Here is a 22030-nt window from a genome sequence, read left to right on the forward strand (position 1 = left end):
ACTTCAAAAATGTATTTATCTCAACGGCGGTTATGTAAAGAAATAATGACATGTTTATAAATGTTTTGATACCTATCTTGCAAATTTCATTTAAATATTATATACATTTTTCTATTCTTTAACACTTAATCATACTTTATATTCTGAACAAATTACTTCACGTTGAATAATATTCAAAGGGATAACTAGCAAAATTAAATTTTAAATTTTAAAAACAACAAATTTTTTAAGCTCTAGATTTAAATTGAAAAAAAATATAGGTAAATGAAATAAAATTCGAGTATATTAATAAATAAATAATATAAAAGATGAAATATGATAGGTTAACATAAAATTTCGTTGATATTAACGAAAAATATTGACCATTTTTAATGAAAAGTTTTGATTTTAAATCATGAATAAATGTATATTAAATTTATTATTTTGTGGCTTATAATTAATAACTACGTCTATTTATACAACTAATTACTAAACTAATAATCGTATTATTATATAGGTAATTTAAGAACTAAGAATCTATTTTATTTTTTTATTAATTTGCGGTTTAATATTTTTTTATAGTTGTATTTTGTTAACGTATAGTTTACATATTATTATAGGGTAATAGGTCTACAATATTACCACCGTAGTAGCTATAAACAAAATATATATTTATAATATATTTATCAAATACATTTTGATCATGACTACATTTAAAGTTTCGTTTGTTCAAAATATTAACGAATTAAAATGTAACTTTGAAAAAACGTTATACTCCAGTTTCATTAATTTCGAAGGACTTTTTTTATTAGGTATTCGAGAGTATTAGAAATGACGTTAAAATAAACTTGAAATTTTATGTATATTTACTAAATAATTTTTTTAATTTTTTATGCAATTATTTTTTAAATCATTTTTATTGTTTTCAGGCACTGTAAAATGGACTTGAATACTGCTTTATCGGATTCGAAAATTGCTATACATTTATTTTTCAACAATAAATTCGATGAGGCTCAACATATACTGGAACCATGGTATGTACCTTTAATACTTATATAATAGTATAATATAATTAATGATACTATAATATGGATTTTAATTGTTAACTAAATTAAAATATAATTATAATATAGTTAATTGCATTTAGGGTAAGAAAAGTACTATTTCGTTAATAAATATATGTATAGATCTGCTATATATATTTCTTTCTATGGGTGTTAAGTGTGCTCATATTATATACCATCAAAGCCGGATCTTGTACTAGACTTAATACTAGGATTTACTATAAATTCCACAGTTGTATTAGAATATTATTCATTTTTGGAGGGATTTTATATACAAACGTTATGGATTACGATTTCATTGTACATTCTATTGGTTGTTGTAGAAAAAGATCATCGAAATATTTTGTAGAAAATCAATAGAACTATCATAGAAGTAAAGTATTTTTAAACGGAAAACTATTATGTTTAAAAATTAATTTTAAATAGGGTTTTATTGTATTTTTTTCATATCAATTTTGTTGAAAATTGCTTGTACCTATAAATTAGTGTTACTAATTCATAGTTCAAATAAAAAACTTACTAATATTTTTTAACTATAACAAAAATCTAAAATTATTTGAAAGTAAATCGTTATTTTACAAGTGAATTTTGTATTTTGTAAAAATTTTAACTTTATACGCTTACCTATAATATAAAATTTTGACTTTTTAACTACAATAATGAAGAAATAATAATAAGAAGAACAACTTTTCAGAAACCTTGTATTACATTTTCAAGTTTTTTTGGGCATCCAAATTACTGAATTTTACTTTTAAAAAAAAATACTTAGAATAATCTAAAATGTCAGTTGTCCATAAATAGCTCAAAAAAGCAGAATATTTTGAAAATTTATTCGTATTAGATAACTCTGATATAAATATCTGGTAAAAAATTTCAAATATTTACAGTGATTTATTTTTAGTTACTACTATATATAAAAAAAATCGATTTTGTCGAAAACTGGTTTCGAGAAAAAATTCCTGTTTTGCCGTCACTTTTTGGTAATTTTTCCCGATTTTTTTGAAAACTACTAGAAACTTCCTACTTTTGATCTCTATAATACATCAATTTTTTCTCTGGAAACAACCCCTGAAGTTTTAAATTGAAGCATTATTTCGACAAATTATGATGTATATAGACACACACGCACAAAAACACCCATCATTATAGAATCTATATACATTCATCACTCCGTTCAAAATCTAATATTTGATTTTAAAATATACAGATACGTATTTTAAGAAAATATTGTGACGCGATATTTTTTAAATATCTTTAAAATACGTATTATAGTGGGTGGGGGTATTTTGGTCGAAAATGTAGTGGCTGAAAGTCTGGGTTATGTATTCGAACACATTTTTTATCGAAAAATATAATATCAAAAGTTCAAGCGATCGAAATGTTATATAATCGAAATATATTATAGTAAAAAAACCATTCATTTTGAGCTAAAAATAATATAATACCTAATAAATATTTCAAAAAATCATATATTTAAAATTTTTCATTATTAGAACGAATATTTTTTAAGACAACTAATATTAAATAATATTATGAAATATGAATAATAAATAATGCATCATTATCATAATTCAGCCTGATACTTACATATGAGCCATATCTATAAAAATATTAGATAAAGTAATCTGGTATCTAATGATTAACTTTACTTCGACCAAAAAAACCATTTGGTCAAAAAAAATTTCGACTAATAAAATATTCGACCATTCGTTTTTCGACTATAAAACGATCCGATCACATGATATTTCGATCATATTTTATCGATCACTAAACCGTCGACCAAATGGCCTTCGACTAAAATTTGACCGCACTGGTGTATAGTAGATATCTACTCAAAAAGTTTTTAAATAATTTTACTCAAATACTTTACTAAACTATATTGAATACTTAAGTACATTATAAAATAAAAAATCATAATTATCTAATATTATATTATAATATACCAATATTATGCTAATCGTTAATTAAATTTAAAATATCACCAATATGAATATTTTCATCTATCTTAACCATTTTATTAGCTTACATATTTTAAACAATTTGTCATTTGGTTTATAATATTTACTATTTAAATGCATATAACTCGATAATTTTTTATATTAATCTTCAAAATCCTCCAAACTTAAACAATACAAGTTCACTTGTCTTAACACACGCGTGACTCATATGTTATCTCTCTTTGAAAAATGTTCAAATCGTATCACTTGTGCATTGCATTGTAGATAGTGTTAATTCAGATTTTAGAACTTTAATTGGCTTTTCAAAAAAATTTATCAAAGTACTATGGAAATGTATGTGATGTTTATTTGCTACAACTTTCATATATTAAACATGAAAATACTTATAGAAATATGCATTTTGGTAGTTTTTTATTTTTATTTTTTATTTTTTTTTAATTGTCTGTAGATACTAGATAGATACATTTTCTACTTTAAATAGACACTAAGAAAAACTAATTGGTTTTTGTAGAAAAATGTACTTAGCACATGAATAGTATTTAATAACAAAATTAAAATAGGTTAAATAGGAGGTCTTATTTTTTTGTAGTTTGACTAGGGGCAATGAGACTAACCAATTTTGATATTATTTTTTAAATTTCTTAAGTGCTTATATTACTATCTGGTAAATATTATTATTTGGGCAGTGCGTTAAATCGCTTTTCTGTAATTGATTCATTCTGTTTTTACTCTTATTTATCATACATCATACAAGATACTTATATCTACATTGTACAACTGTGTAGTTGGATGCGTAAAATTAGTTTCTACAAATATTGTGTATTATTAATTTTAGATAAAACGTAAAACAATAATTTATATTATGAACGTATACTCCGTGCCGCATGAAAAATTTAATATTGGACGATGTAATGTAGGTACTTAGAAAAATGTAAAATTGTTAATCATTTTAAATGCTTGTATAATCAATGTAGTTATAAGTATATGTAGAAAATGCTGTTTATATAAAATTGCAGTTTTTTCTATTTTACTCAAAAATATGATTTTATGTATTGTATATAGGTACATATTCTATAATGTTGACCTTGACATTGTGCAATCGACAGTTAAAATGTTTCGGTTCGTGAATAATTTTACATAGTAGTTATTTTTTTTTACTTTGCTATATTATAGGTATAGGTACGTTATACATGAATATTATATTTAAATCAATTTATAAAAACATATTATTACCCAATCATTAGCTTTATTACATTATTACACATATTTATATGTATTTTAAAATCATACCTACATGCACTTGTTGTAAATAACGTATAGATTTATAGTGTTTAACTGATGCATTTAATCTTTTTAAATACTTTAGCGCTTTTTTAAATTATAATTTATGTATACTAACATAAAATATTTGATCAATGCGCTTATATAATCAACGTGCAGTACGAACCGCTTATTGTGATTTCCCGCTTTTCCACATCGCATACGATATTTACGATTTACAATAAAATACACTAGTATAACTTATATACAAACTGATCCATTTGAGTATTTAGACTTATTTTTTTTTTGAAAGTTAAATTATTTTAAAATAACAAAATAATAAATTTTACTATTTATTGTGTTTTTCCCATTTTTGAATTACAATAAACATTTATTTTAAGTAGTGATTAATGGAATAATGGATCAACATTTTGTACTTTTTCATTGGTAGATACACCCATCTTAAAAACAAAAAAATATTTTCAAAATAATCTATGTCTGAGTGTAATTTGTAATCAGACATGTAAATGATGAATCACCTTGTATGTGTATGATAAAATAGAGTCGTTACATACATCGTTCACATATTATATAAATCGTTACAAGAGTTACTCGTTACGAGTTTTATATCTAAACGGTACCGTGTTCTCGTATATTTATTATTTATTTACTAATAATATGTACTTTTTTTATCTATAAAACTAGTTGAATTACCTTGTAAATCATTCCATAGAGAAATTTATACTTAGAATTGTATTAAACTGTATTCTACTCGTAGACCTTGTTAAACAGAAAAATAGATATTATTCATCCTCTTCATTCACTTACATGATCATGCATCGGTGCCTAATTCCGTTTATTTTCCAGTTATTATAGATATAGTGCTTTTTTTAATTCGTTCCGCATAATATACAATTATAAAAGGTGATGTACCAAGTATGCTCACCCTCATTTTTTTCTTTAATGAATTAACTCAAATTTTGATTTTTGGAATTTTTAAATACACTCCAAGATCATATTATTTTAAAATTATTTAAATTATTTTTTTATGCTACAGTACACCAAGTTAAATAACTCAAAACTACTCATTTGAAATTTAATTTTGATACCCCAATATTTTCAGAAATTATCTGTTAAATAATTTGAAGTTGAAAAGGGAGATTTTCATTTGAAAAGTTGAAGTTTATATCGCCATAAGATATCCTTAAAATAGTATAAAAACATCAACAATTTGAAAAAAATAGAATTTAAATATATATTCAAAAATTCTAAAAATCTAATTTTGAATAACAGCAATTATTGAAAAAAAAGGGTGAGCTTATTTAGTGGCTCTGTATGCATAGGGTATATGCTCCTGTTTTCTATCGTCTATCGAATATCGCTGATAACCTTTCCCGCCAATATATTTTAATGATATCTATATATAAAACTGTTAATATTTTAACATTTTATATAAATTAACAGTTTGATCTCTATAATATTTAAGCTAATTAACTCTATACGCACATTTCCTTGATATGTATTCAAGTTTATATGTATGAGTAACACAAAAACTAAAATTTAATTTTTTCACCTAAATATACTTATAAAATTATTGCGCTTTGTGGTGCGTTAATAGTTTTAAAAGTATTAATTAGAACAACGTTTTTAAAGAGAATTTTTTTTAACAGTTTCATACATAAATTAAGTTTATATAGTAAAGTTATCGTCATAGATTTCGATTATAATTACAATATAAAGTGTATACCTATATAGTAATAACTAATAACTAATGATCATATTATACTAAATAATAATTATATATAACTTTGCTATATAGCTATTACGTTTTATCAAATTTGTCGATCGGAGGAAAAAATGTATGTATTGTTGCCACTCTTTATAGATTATCGAAAAACAAATAATATTTTATTTATAATTTAAGGCACCGATGTATTTACTTATACTTTATGGCCAACATAGTTAAAAACTGAATCAATTTATTCTTATAAATTATATTATATTCATCACTATAATAATATATTATACATAAAAAAAGCAAATATCTAGATACAAATTTAAATATTTATAATTAATATTTTAACACTCCACAGCTGCTATATCCATTTTTACACATACATACATTTCAATATTGATATTTATTAAATTCATACAATTTGTACTTAAATACTTTTATAAAAAGTATAATATTATTATTTAGGTATAACTTATTTGCTTTCGCAAAATAAGTATTTTTTCTTACAACTTTTAAAGCGCAAATAATAGAGATTTTTCAATTAATACTACTTATTAGTAGTACTTATATAGTATTCATATGCCACACAGTATTTTAAAGTCATTTTGAGTCATGACTTGTATATTGCTATTTTTATGCAACCTTACCGACTAGTTCCGATTGCACTTACGTTATACTCTTAAGTATAGGTAAAGTTATGCACCTACTCGTTATACGCCTGAGCTTTCAAAAAAAATATCGAGTACCAAGAGAGCTAGGTTTGCAGGTCACTGTTACGTACTAGTTTTTTGTACTTTTATTGCAAGACTTAACTTTTAGAATGAAAAAGCAAGACATTTTGTTAGACTCCCCTCATCCGTATTTGGCCCTTGATGCAACTCTATTTGGAAAATAGTAGTTTAATGGGTTTTCACTAATTTCCATATAAAGTCCATTTTAATACTTAATTTGTATGCGCACGCTGTAGTGTTACAGCGTTGACATTATTAAGTACATCATAATATTTGTAATATTTTTGAATAAATCAGTTATGTAAATAGACCAAAAAAAAAAAAAAGAGAATACCTAATAATCTACTTAGAACACTGAACATTACACGTTATATTACGCGAGTAATAATATTACATTGTATCTTAAAAATTAAGTGTTCTTTATAAATATTATATAAATTCAGCATTTCAGCTTAAACGGGTTGTTTACTGAATGAAAACGGTTGATAAATATTTAAAAAAAACTACATTATTTATAGGTATCTATATACTATATATTATTATGCGACATAAATAAAAAGATTTGAATAATAATTTGAAAAATATATTCAGATTTTTTTTGTCGTTTTTGCACCATGTCAATAATAGTACCAATATTAATATATTAGTATAACACGATCAATTTTAATTTATTTAATATTAAGTGTTATACCATACCATATAATATATATATTGCATCATTAAGTATATAATGTACATCAGATAAAAATTATTCTTTGTAATATTATGATTTTTATTATCTACTTACTATATTATATACTTGCTATATCAATTAATATGTTTGTCAATCGTTTAATCAACAATTATAATTACGGTTTTATAGGGTCGGAACGAGCATGTATCACACCATTGGGAGATCGATTTTTCTGTTTCTAGAAGCTTTACTCACATTCGAACAGGTTAATGTTACATTAAATTTTATATTATACATTACTATATCATTTTATACATTTTTATTAATTTGTCTTTTAATTGAAATTTTGTTAAATGTGTTGTTTATCTATCAAGGACTTGTGTGCATAAAAAAAAATAAATCCGCGATTTGACCAGTTTGTGTCAAGGTCTCATCCCATGCAATTATAATTTAGTTGTATTTATTAATATTTGTATTATTATGATTATGCTGCTTGTACAATCATTATTTTAATATTTTTTTCTCATACCTACTATACTTGTAATTATATACACTAAACACAATGCACTTTAAGAATGTTGAAACTGGTAAAAATGTATATAGACACAAAACAGATTAATAACGTTGGTCTTAATATCGCATAATATGACATTGGACGGAATAGCTCATCGTATATAAAGTGATTCGCTAAACACCTCCATTTTTTTTTTTATAGTTAAATTAGTCAAATTCTAATTTTTGGAATTGTCAAGTATACTTAAGGACCACATTTTGAAATAATTAAAATTTTTACACCATATAAAAAGTGTCCTGTGGTCAAACTTATTTTTTCCAAATGAGAACTAATGCCTTTTGTTAGGTAGATAATTTTTTTGAATACTAATAATCTATATGCATCTAAATCTAAATTTGAAAGAATAGCTTAGAGTTATTAGTGTTATTACTTTTTAAATACGTGTGTATAAATCCCATTAGCAGTTGATCTGTACAAATTTGTATCGTCACAAAGTATTTCTTATAATGGTATAAAAATTCAAGAATTTTATAAAAAATGTTTTGTTAGTTTCCTTCCTTAAATTCTTCATCTATTTATAAAAAAATAAATAAAAATAAGCATGCTTGGTTAATTACTTATTATTTTGTATAATAATAATACAGATTATAATGTATATTATACATTAATATATTACATAAAATAATAACAACATCGTGTTTATGTTTTTTATTTTTATGAATTTATGTAATGCACGCAGACAAGCATACAAAAAGCGTCCGCGTCACTGAAATCCAGTATCCGTTTATGCAATTCGTATCGCAGAAAAACCACTCTGACGCAGTCCATCGGGAACATAATGAAAAGGCCTAACTACGACTCGTATACACCGGGTACGCTATTTAAATGAATAATAAATTATAATATAACATGTTTCACCATAGGGTTTGTATTACTGATATTTCTATGACGTTTAAATATTAATTAAAAACGTAGAATTCATCGTTAATACTTTATTAGTTAATTATAAACTAGCCTAAGTTTGAAACTTGGGAATAGATAATATATTAAATTAGCAACTATTTATTATATATTTCTTAAGGAAGCTGGTTTTTATCTTGTGTCACTAGTTATATCGATTAGTTAATACCTATTTTTCCTACATTGATATTGATTCTTCAATATCAATATAATAAAAATATGTTTTTCAGATAATTACGATGGAATTATTAAAAAAAATTATATTTATAGGTTACAATATTTTATTCATAAATTAATTAAAATAATAAACTTTTTAACACTTTTTTAATACTTTTTATCTAAAAATTTAAGTTCAGGGAATCACTTTAATACTCTAATCTGAACTTGACTCCAAGATTATTCAGAGCGTTTCAAGATCATGATCCTGAAAATTTCTAAAACGGTCACAATTGTCTATTGATTACTATATTGTAATATATATATATGTCTAGATTTCATAAAGAATTTGAATTATGATATAAAAAATAAAAATAAATATATTACTATCTATTCGTTATTCAAATTTTATTTTTATTTTGAACTGGAAATAATTGTATAATATATGATACTTGATATGTATATATATATATATATATATAAATTATACATGAAGATTTGTAAAAAAAAAAAAAAAATACACGGTTAGTAATTTTCCATTATATACATAGGTACTTGGATAAAATAATAGTGAAATAGGAACTTTATTTTAAGAAACACAAAAATTGTAAAAGGCATGTATTATAAACAGGATGTTTTTATGATTATGAATTTATGATCTGACTATTTTACATTTAAACATAATCAGACTTTCATTTATTCATTATAAGTTCTGTAAATTATACCCTGTCAAATATTGTAAGATGTAGGTATATATTTCCAAATAACAAATACTAAAATACACAATATTACATTTCTTAATACCTACCTATTTTAAAATCAATTTAATATTTTGTTATTGCTAAAAATATTACTTCAAAAGTTCTAAATTCAAGAAACGATATAGACGCATATTATATATTATTTACTTAAAACCAATTTATTAATACCTTTGTTATTATTCAAAATATTATTTCTGAATCCAAGAAACGATCTAGATGCGTATCTACGTATTTACATAAGTGCTCCTATTTTTATCTATATATTTACACGTTTCATTAATACAATAAGAACGTTTGAAATTTTCAAAATGTATCGATTATTATGTACTGTGTTAGTTATTTGCAATAACCATTATAGTAATTACATTATTGAACGTGATTTTCAACCAATTTGCTTATATTGCAAAATTCTTAAAATTAAGTTTAGCAAATTACTACGATTTGCCACTATAATGTGTTCTTTAAAATTCAGCGAAACCAAATTAAAAACCAATATTTTTAAAACATTAAAAAAGGTATAATTTTTATAATCCATTTAACAGAACTGTTATAATATAGTTATTCATCAATAATAAACATTCTTCCTAATATTTTTTTTTATTATTATTATTGAACAGTATATTTTTGAGAGGCAAAATACAACCACTGAGTTTCACCTTTTGTCTACGATAAATTATTACACAACCAATACAAGGAAATGCAATTGATGAGAATAAACACCGATAATAATGGTTTTATTTACAAAAAAAAAAAAAATGTTACACCCGATATTGTTCAAAAGCATTATTTATTAGACAGTACAAAAGCGCAAAACTGATTTGCTCTTTTGTAACTTAACAATGAGAAAAAAAGCAAAAATTCAATTTTATTATTTGGTTTAATTAAAAGTTGAAACCTATTATACTTTAATTTATAACTAACTTATAATTATAAATTAAATGGTATTTACCTAATTACAATGTAACACGTATAATGATACATACATGATAAGCTAATTGTAATATTATAATATGCATTAATTATTCGGTTTTATATAAAACGTTTTCAATTAATAAGCAACAGTTTATTTTTAACTATCTGCCTACTATTTTATATAAGGTACATTAAAATATTAAATAAATATTTTAATGATCTTATGAAATACATTAACAGTATGTGAAATTTTTTAGCTATAAGACAGTATTAGTTGTGTAAAAAATACTGTCGATAAATTATTAATTAATACTTTTTACACTCTTGGTTTCTTTTAAGTGATAATTTCGGTTTACTATCAGACGTCTTACTTAAAAATCGACTGAATCCAGTTAATTATATTCATACAACACTGTTAGCTATTAGCCATTGGGTACTTTTTAGTACTTTTGTTATGTTTGAATAATGTTAATACATTTTATAATATGTATTATTCGAACAAAACATATACCGTAATATATAACTATTATACACTAATAATGGTGTATAATACATTATGTGCGATAAAACTCCATTTATTGTTGCGATATATTCATTGCATTTGTTGGCATATTTTATCGTCATGCCTATTTGCATAAAACCAATTATTGTGTATCAACAATGTACATCTATTATATTATTGTTGATGTTGGATTACAGTAGTTCGACATTAAATGATTCCTAATGGTGCGTTTTTTTTTTTTTTAATTGTTTTTATCGACATTTTTTTAATTCCAAGTAATTACATTTTTTATCTTGCCTTTAGAACAAAAATATTATTATATTATACCTAATAATATAGGTAACCCCCCTCTCTCTCTCTCTCATTCGCAAATAATACGAATTATACGCGGGTTTATTAAATATCCATTGTATAATATTAATCCAGTTGCATGCGCAATACCATTAAATTATTATGACATTTAACATAATAATATAATGAACCGTTTACGTTTTACGTATAACACCTGTTGTTTATTAATATTATTTGTATTGCCCGTACAGACGAGTTGCATGCCGAACTGTGTTTTGCCGAAGCGCTGTTACTTAAAGCACTGTTGACATTCATCGAAGATGAGACATTAGTCAGTTTCATCCGGGCGGGCATTAAAATACGATCTTGCTACAATTCGTACAAGTATGTATTATTATATTCATTTCGTAACGCGTATCATACGACCAAGACGCTTAAATCTATAATTATTAATTTTAGTCAAAAAGGTACTATACTTTATAGTTACCAAATGGTTATATTATAATAGTTATAATAAATACCAATGCTACTACCGGTTTAGTAATGTCATATTGAACATATACATTATTAGTTTTTATTTAGACAATATGACATCACAAATATTTCCGGTTAATATTGATTGTATTTATTTTTGCATAGGTACTGCCACAATTTTTTATAGTTCTATTTATAACTTATACGGTTCTATTTGTACTTGGGATCTCTACGGGACTTTTTAACCAGTTAAAAAAAAGAAAAAGATAAACCAATCTCAGATTGTCTGATCTATTTTTACATTTAAGTATACTTACGTAGTACGTACGTTATAATATAAGAAGAAAAAACGCTATAAGAATCAAAAACTGAACTTATAAAATCAATGTATTTCAAATTTTTAATGAATGATATAACTATTAAAATATTATGGTTCTGGTTTTAGACTGTTATTACTTTATTAGTTATTAAAATAATTTAAAACAAGGGTTCTGGTTTAGTAATTTACACAAGATTTCGGGTTTTACACAAAACTGGTTATATTTACGGTCTAATAAAGACTGATAAGTTAGTATACACGTATTAAGCAGAGAATGATTGTAGTGTGTGTTTGTTTTAAATTAATAAATATTTAGCACGCATCACACTTATATAATATAATCCTAGTATGATGGTGTTATTTTTAGAGAATGTAATGTCATACTGAGCTCGCGCTCGTGGTCCGAAAACGAAAAGTCTTACAAAGAGCATTTCGAGAGCGGAGTGCGCCTGGGTATCGGAGCTTTTAATCTGGCAAGTATTATTTAAAATTAATTAATATACATAAATAAGTATAAGTGTATAGTAATATTGATGATTATATTATACATAGTGATTTATAAAGTATATGCCCACCTCCATTTTCGCATAAATACATAATAAATGTATTCAAATTTTAATTTTTAAAACTTAACGAACTTAAGAGCCATATTTTCAAATATTTAGTTTCTACTATAATTTTAGGAGTGTCCTATAATGTATCAACTTTTTTTTTCAATTGGAAATCACTCTTTTTTCAGTAAATATCTAACCAAATGACTTTTGAAAATGTTGTGTAATGTGTAATGCCTTTAAAACTTACTTTTATATATTTACTTATAATGTACATACCTATAAAGTAACACCTACGACGTCGATGAACACAAATTTTAATTTATATTGTATATTTTTATTTTTCTCCATGTGCACAGATGATCTCATTACTGCCATCAAAAATAATCAAATTACTGGAATTCATCGGGTTTTCTGGAAGCAAAGTAACGTTTTCTAAGAATTGCTATTTACAATATACGTATAAGAACATGTATATAATATAATATATGTTACGGGCACAGTAGACATTCGTGCAATGTTTAGATTTCCCGAAAGTCTTCTTTGCACGTAACGTATATATTATATATATATAATCTATATATAATTTACTTCATAATATAATTCGTGAGAACTAAGAGTTCTACAATTACAACTTAAAAGGCACCACACTCTCTTGTTCGATTCTCATCCGTGTACACTGGCAAAAACTGGGCGTTTAACAGATAATAGTTTTTGATGATATACATATATGAACGAGGTAAAATTTAATTTATAACGAAAAAATCATTTTTCCGTTCTATAAGTGGTGCCTTTTGGTTGGACACCCGCGATAACGTATTTTTAAAAATTATATTAGATTTAACTATGGATAACTAAGGAATGAATAGAACATGTTATGCATAACACCTACTCACTAAATTCAAGTGAGAAGCCCTGTAATCGTAATGGGAGTCAAAAGAGGCAAATGATCAATCCAACGACTATTTGATGGTTATCATGCTACCATGCCCTGATGACTTAATTTTTATTTTGTGTGCTTTTATTGGAAAGTGTGTGTGTAAATGGAATAAATCAATTTAATCTTTTTTTATTATTATTTATAAAACATTATTATACCTACCCAATACAGAAATGAGACTATTTATGCGTGATTCCTGAAAAATACTGATATTGACTATTATTTTTTAATCATGCGCCAAATTTAATCAGAAAAATGTAGAAACTGACGTTCTATCTTTTCCTGAATTATCCATTAATAATAGTACCGTAAAGTCTACGTGTTGTTTTTCTGAATGTAAATATTATATATTAAGAATAAAATCTAACCGCAGGAACAAGGCCTCGGCGAACTTGAATTGTGTTACCAAGTGCCACATGGACTACGACACGTTCTATGTGTTCTTACCATGCTCACCTATCATCTGGTCGTGGTGTACGTTTTTAGTCAAGAGGAGGGTGACTTGGAGTTTTGCGACGCAGCGCTGCGCCAACAACTAACGGTAAGGTTTCGTTTCCATTGCTGAATATATTATCTTACGACTTACCAGTGACGTACTTTGGTCTTTTTTTTTTGATGGTGGAGTGACTTACATTTTATTTATTCGTCAATCGGCGATAAAGTAATACTTGACTGCTCGATGGTTTATTTTTGTAGGTAATACTACGGCAATTTATAACCATCTAGGTATATTTGTGCAACATTGCAATAATGATACCTATATGCATTTGCGTTTACTACAAAGTATTTATGTACAGCTAGCATGAGTCTTTCGAATATTTTTGTGTTATTTCTATAAAATATAGACTATATATAATAATATTTATACCTAGTTAAATCAGTACATAAATGTAGTTAATCAGTCTTAAACAAAAAAAAGGTCATAGAGAGAGGGGATATGATACACAAATTCCCCCACATAATTACGCCACTGTGACTCATTTATTAAAGTATAATATACTGCTATGAAAATATGTATTGACGTATAGTGTATACGTACCTATATATTTCCGGTAGACAGATTAGTGTGACAGTTCTTCAAACAAAACAAAATAATTTGGTTATCGAATTAAATCGAACTTAAGGTACAAATTATTAACCATAGTACGTTAGTACGTACTTGTATTTTACACGTCATATTATACAGAATTATTCACTGCCAGATTTTCCTTAGTACTTTTTTATTTCGTGCCCAGTGGCCGCAGGTGGGCGGTGGCGACGATCAGGAAATACCGCGATTCCGTTATTGTACTCCGCGATGTTTTTAAATTATTTAATTGTCCGGTGTTACAATACTATATTTTCTTGATTTTATATAAAATAATGATTTAAAACATTAATTACGTTGAAACTTAACTATTATCGTGTTGGTATACCAATACTGTAAACAGGATTGTCTATAATACATGCATTTCTCTGGTGATAAAAACATTTAAGCAATCACAATATTTATGTATTCAAATTAAGAGTATGATAAATATTGTTAAATTCATGCATCCTTCATAAATATTTTAATTTTATATTTATATATTGATATCGTACAATTCGTATTTATTTAAAAATTAATATTCAATACTTATATGTTAATTTATGCTTATATTTTAAGTCATTGTTTTATAAAATAATTAAAGTATAATTGTAACAACCCAATGCTTTCTTATATAAAAACAGTGTGATAAAGTACGATAACAGAATTATGGAATAGGTATTTTCTCGGTTGCCACCGCCGACTACAGTAGTATAACAATTAAATTCGTTCAAATAATGAATTTAGTCAAATTAAGGTTTTTGAAATTTTCAGTAACTTAAGGGTCATATTTTTTAGATTCTGAAAGGAGTGATGAATGTATTGATTTTACAATGATGTGTGTATTTTTTTTTTTATCTTTCACCACGTTTTGGAGCAGTAAAAGTGTGTTTCGATTTTTAAACTTAGCCCCGTTTCTTATAGGAAAGTGAATCTAGTTAGTACTTTAGGAGGTCAAATTTCCAATAGTTTTCAAAAGCGTCAGGAAAAACCCTAAAAAAGCAACAGAAAAACAGGAATTTATACGCAAAACCAGTTTTAGACAAAATTATAACTGTAAATACTTGAAATTTTCACCAAATTTTTATGTTAGTGTTAACTATATACAGTTAAATTTTCAAATAATTCCAACTTTTTTTGAGTTATTTATAGACCACTGAAATTTTAGATTTTTATGAGAATTATTTTTTGAAGTGTCAATAAAAAAATTTTGGATAACCAACAAAACTTGAAAATTTAATATAAAGTTCCTTATGAATTGTTCTTATTGTAGCTAAAAAAATTTAAAAATCGTTAGTCACAATTTTTTTTATAAGCGTTTATAGTTCAAATTCTTACGAAATACGTCAAAATCGCGAAAATTTGCGAGTAATTTTGAAGTTGAAAAATCATAAAAATTGTCGTGTCTATATCTAAGAATAAAAACTTCAACTCTTAGTTTTCCATAAGTTTTTCTTCAAGTAGCTATAGAGAAAATTCGAAGCATCATTATAGGAAAAAATTTAAGTGCGTTTGAATTTTAAATTTTTACGAAATAGCGTAACGATAACGATTTATCCTCTAACGATTTTAAATATTTGTTATTATTCAAAAAGTGTAAGTCGTAGATACTTGAAAATTTCACTAGTTATTTAGATTGACATTTTCTTTACATGATTTAATTTTCAAAATATTTTGAATTTTTTTGAGCTATTTATAGACAACTGAAATTTTCAATTTTTTTGAAAAATTTTTTTTGAAGTGTCGATAAAATTTTATTGGCCCTATAAAAATACTTGAAAATTTAGTAAAAAGTTTCTCATAAGTTATTCTTATATTGATTAAAAAATTATAAGAATACATAGGCACAATTTTTATTTTATTAGCATTTGAAGTTCAAATATTGACAAAAATTAGTCAAAATCATGAATATTTGCAAATTATTTTGTAGGTATAATTCATAAATAATTTTGCATAAGTAGCTAAGAGTTGAAAATTTAATACAAGATTTTTCATAAATTTAGCTTACAAGAATTACAAAAGAACTTAAATTTTAGTGTATTCAGGCCATTAAAACATAAACCACCTTTATAACCAACCACTGGAAATTATATCCTACGCTGACAAATCATCTTCGTTCAGAATCGTTTTTCGTATACACTGATGCCTATCATTAGATTCAAATTTAATACTCCTATAATTTATAATAATGATCCACACGGCATGTATTTAAATCGAAATTTAAACGATTAGTTTTTGAGTTATTTAAATTAAACCTATAATTAATGATCTTATAGGTCTTCAATATAATGGAGTTGAGAGATATTTTAGTAATTAGTATTAGTATATTAAAAATATATAAGAATATTTATAGTGTAAGAAGTACTAGATCAAACATTATTTTTTTTTATTTTTCCATAAAAAAAAAATAAAGAACTATTTTATAACTTGAATAATAATCGATTTAGTTATATTAAAATTTTAAAAATATTATCTGATTTACAATTTACAGTGAAAAGGGTAAGTTCTCATTTGGAACAAAGAAAGTTTATGTCACCACTAGAGACAGTAATTCAGTGTATATTGAAATGCCCCCACCCCCCCCCCCCCCCACATTAGAGATTTCATAAAATTTAGTCATTTGACTAGATTCCTTAAAAAAATTTTTATACTTTGCCAGTTGCCACTCATTTGTTATAAAATGTAAATTAAATTTTTTATTATTATTTAAATTAAAATAATTCTTAAATTTTATAATCCGGAAACCTTAAACATAGGGTTTACATACATGATACATATAAAAATCTAGCAACCTAGCTGTTGAGGTTTATTTATAGTACCTAATCAATAATCATATTATTTTGTGAAATAATATCTATCAATACTTAACTGACGTTTTATGCTGTATTTTTGTACATTTACATGATCGTGCGTGCAGCTATATCCCAACGGCGCGTGGTTCTTGTACTTTAAAGGGCGTCTGGAGTTTATGCGCGGTAATGTAGATGACGCGATCAAGTGGTACACAACTTCGGTGGATTCCCAAGACTCGTGGCCTCAATTCCATCACATATGCTACTGGGAATTATGCTGGGCCAATTGGTTCGTATAATCATATTATTTTAGATTAGAATCATACTGCTTACGATTAAAAAATTGAAAATGTGTTTTGTCATATTTTAAAAAAGTAGAAAACTGGAAAAAATAACTGTAAAAAATAAAAGATCACCTATTTTTCAAAAATATTTATACTTTTCGTTTTCGAGACGATTATGCGTTTACTGATAAAAGAGTTATAATCTATATTAATGTTTTAACATCATTAAATAGTTTGAAACGAAAGAACAGCTAATCAAACTCGATTTCGGCATACTGTAATAAAAAACGAAAAATATTTATCATATTTTGTGATTTGACCCTGCGACACAATATGATGGACAGTTATGTTTATTATATTTTGATTTATTATGAATATATAATAATGCAATACATTTTAGCGTTGCATTAAATTGGAAACGGGCAGAAACGTACGCTGCCAAATTGGCGGAGCAGAGCAAGTGGTCACGCACTACATACAACTATCAACGCGCGTGTATCATGCTCATGCGAGGATACAATTGTCTGTCCCGCGACGAACTCAATACGGTCAACCAGTTAATGGCGTAAGCGAGTACTTTACACGACATGATAATATTGGAGCTAAAGTTTTTTTATATATATATATATATCATTGTTGAGGCTTTGAACTGAAAAAAATCCGAACATTATGAAAAAACCGGTAGCTTTTAACGTCAAATCATTCTATTTTTATAAAAGATACTGTAATTACTACCTGGGTACTATTTTAGTTTAATTTAATATTATCGTGTTAAGTCAAAGCTTCAGACGATGTCATTATATTCGTAAATGTTTATAACACATATTATTCCTGTGTGCACTGCAGTGACGTGCCCAAATACAAACAGAGGATCGCGGGAAAATCGTTACCAATGGAAAAATTTGCCGTGAAAAGATCTCAAAGGTTTACCAATCAAAACAACCGGCTGTTCATGCCCGCCATTGAATTGCTGTACTTGTGGAACTTGTTCAATGTGTTTGGCAAACGCAAGTCACTGTGCGACAATCTGTACAGGCTCATTGACAAAAACACGAAGGACCTTGAGAAAAATCCTGGTACAGTGTTATTAACCAATTTATTATTATTTGTTTATAAATTATGCAATGGACATGTGTTAACGTATCGATTAATTTTACTGCACTATATTATAAATTATAATGTGTATTCGCGATCTTAAGACGATCGCGATTTTACAAACAAAGTAACAAAGAGACTGGTCAAACAAAGTAATATGCTACGCATAATATTATGTTTGCATTCTATCGAAACTGTATAGTATTACTAATATAATACTAATATTGACATTCGACGTATTATGGTTGTAAAACCAAGTGAGCGTAGACATTTCTTAAGAATTTTTGCCAGGACTAGTCATTATAGATTTTTATTTTTACATTTTCTAGAGCTTCGAGAGCTTCTAGAGTTTCTAACCATCGCGTGCGTATAATGTAACCGATTTATGTTCCGCGCTAAATAAATACGGTCACTAAATAAGTCCAAAGTCAATTAGTGGTGGAATTAATCACGTCAGCTGAATCCCGATACAACGACCGGGTGTATGATATCGTGTTCTATAATCGATCAGCCTTTTTTGTCTTTAAAGTGACATCTTGAACGTTGAACGATTCGAAATGTTTTGAACAGTCACACTTTTTTTACGCAGGCCATCTAAATATTATGTATTGCTCATGTCGCATTATTAAGAAATGAAGGAACCTGAGTGGAGATGACTCAAGAAGAATAAAAATTAATTAAATTAAACGACGTATATGTACCTATACGTTTTACTAAACGACGTATAGTTGATTTATGAATGACAAATAACAATAACCGTATTTTTTTATTGGCGTAAAATTTGATTTTGTGTTATTGTGACTTATAAAAATGTTGTTGGCTCACAGGTCGACTAGGTTGAGTATGACTGGTTTTGACCATCGGACCGTGTACATTCATAAAATGTTCTTCTTATAGTTATTATAAATTAAAAATGTATACCTACAGAAATAAACGCTTCAGTAATTATCCAGCTCAAATGTTTTTATACTTCTGATAAACATCATTGATTATACAAGGTAGATATCCTATACCTGACTTTCAACTGTAGCAAATAATGAAATTTCCAGCAGGCATGTTGAAGTAAAAATTTTCCTGTAACAAAATTAAAGTATTAAAAGCTATACTAATTATATCATAAAAAAAATATCCGAATGTTCAGACTTGCTTGATAAAATATTATACATTTGGTAGGTATACCTCAATCTATTATGCTTTAAATGTTCTACATTCAGTCATATTGTAACATTAACATAATACAAAGTATGTCATGTAAGTTCATCGTATATGATACAAGTTTTACTTTTATTATGTATCAATAATAATAATAATAGGTATTATAATATAATATCTATAATAATACATAGCACAATATATTTTTTGCTTGAATTCAATAGTTTTCAAGGTTTAATTTTTGAATATTTTAATTTGTCTTGGTAATTTTTTATTTTTTTATTAATATTATAGTTTTGTACTGGAGGTGAACATAAAAATGTATACCTAACTGAGATACATAAATATATGAGTGTTGCACTTAAGTAGCTGGTATATCTTAGTATTTGTATTTAGTCATACACTTACCACAGTGCAAATACTATACCAATATTGCAATCGTTAAATCGGATTTACGATATTTATACAGTAAATAAATATAATACTTAAATGTGTAATCACAGACCATCAAATTTTTTTTTTACCTTTTGGCTTACACCATACAACTTTAAAACTTTAAGTAATCTAATATTGTACAATTTTAACCTAATCTATTTAGGTACGTTTTTAACGTATTTTCAATATTTTAAATTTGCTTCAAACGTTTTTGTTATTTACCCTTTAAATTAAGTAGCATCCCGTACTTTTTTTTTTACCGGGCCACGCCTTTACCTACCTATACGATTAACTATTATTTATTAAGCTTAGTAACTTAATTACTATGTATATTATATATTTTTTTTTCTACAAAACAAATGTTTTAGTGAAATTGATTAACATACTTATGAAAAAAATTTTAACTTCCCGTTAAAAACGATAATATTGATATTAGTTTATATAAAAAAAAAATAAATCAATAATAGGTTCATAAACTAAAAAATGTTATATATATTAGACTTTTCAACAAGATGAAATATTATTTTATACATTTATTAAGTTTTGAAAATGTAATTTAATTCCACTTCAATAAATGTCAAATTTTGTTATCAAAATATGGAATAATCATCAAATATGCAAAACTTTTTTTATAAAGATTATTTTATCCAAAACGATATATGTACATAAAAAAGTAATATATAATTGCATAAAACTTGTGCTATAGCTAGATATAATTTAGAGTAACACGTACATAATACCTACGTTCTAGCGCAATAAAAGTGTTTTGGATATAAACGAAACTTTTTTTTATGCAAATTAACAAAACCCGTAATCTCATCATTGTAAAAAATAATTTAAGATTTTAATAAATTTTCTCAACGGTTTAAATTCAAAGTGTATAAAAAATTAATATGGCTTTACTTATGGATTAATAAGTCAGTAAAATTATGCACTAATCAAATAATTAAATTGTTGATAAATTTGCTTCAGGGAAAGACAAACCTAGCCAATTCTAATTTCCAAACCACATTTATTTGACATATTTTCTATAAATGCTCAATCTAATTATGTAGTATACACACTACACAGTCTTTTTTGAAAGGATTTCGACTGAGTTGACAATAATATTTACTATTGAAAACTAAAACATCATGGTATTATTATATAATTAACCTTCTTCTTTTATGATAAAATTATTCTCAAAAAAAAAAAATTGGTTTCAAATAGTAAATTATGAAAATTTGTACTCAGATTCTATTTCTTTGTATTCTGGTGTTTCTCAAGGAGATTATTTATCACCTACCTTATTTTTTATATATTTTTATAATGATGTATTTTCAGTGAAACAAAATTTAAATATTATATAACATTGCAACTATTAGGCGATATTGCAAATATTTTCAAAACTATTATCTTGAAGTCTAACACAATAATTATCCTTAAA

The 22030-nt window shown here is 25.6% G+C and overlaps 1 protein-coding gene across 1 annotated transcript in view; it reads left to right on the forward strand.

Annotated features, from left to right (window-relative positions):
- LOC114132952 (tetratricopeptide repeat protein 39B-like) overlaps window positions 1–22030 on the forward strand; it is a 40123-nt gene that overhangs the window by 7371 nt on the left and 10722 nt on the right. The window contains exons 3-12 of the mRNA XM_027998562.2: window positions 909–1013; window positions 7590–7665; window positions 8654–8786; window positions 11748–11880; window positions 12657–12762; window positions 13200–13265; window positions 14154–14321; window positions 17764–17927; window positions 18323–18487; window positions 18769–18998. Of these exons, the coding sequence (XP_027854363.2) occupies window positions 909–1013; window positions 7590–7665; window positions 8654–8786; window positions 11748–11880; window positions 12657–12762; window positions 13200–13265; window positions 14154–14321; window positions 17764–17927; window positions 18323–18487; window positions 18769–18998 (1346 nt within the window). The remainder of the gene's footprint in view (window positions 1–908; window positions 1014–7589; window positions 7666–8653; window positions 8787–11747; window positions 11881–12656; window positions 12763–13199; window positions 13266–14153; window positions 14322–17763; window positions 17928–18322; window positions 18488–18768; window positions 18999–22030) is intronic.

Source organism: Aphis gossypii, chromosome X (assembly GCF_020184175.1).
Source record: "Aphis gossypii isolate Hap1 chromosome X, ASM2018417v2, whole genome shotgun sequence".
NCBI classification, from domain to species: domain Eukaryota; kingdom Metazoa; phylum Arthropoda; class Insecta; order Hemiptera; family Aphididae; genus Aphis; species Aphis gossypii.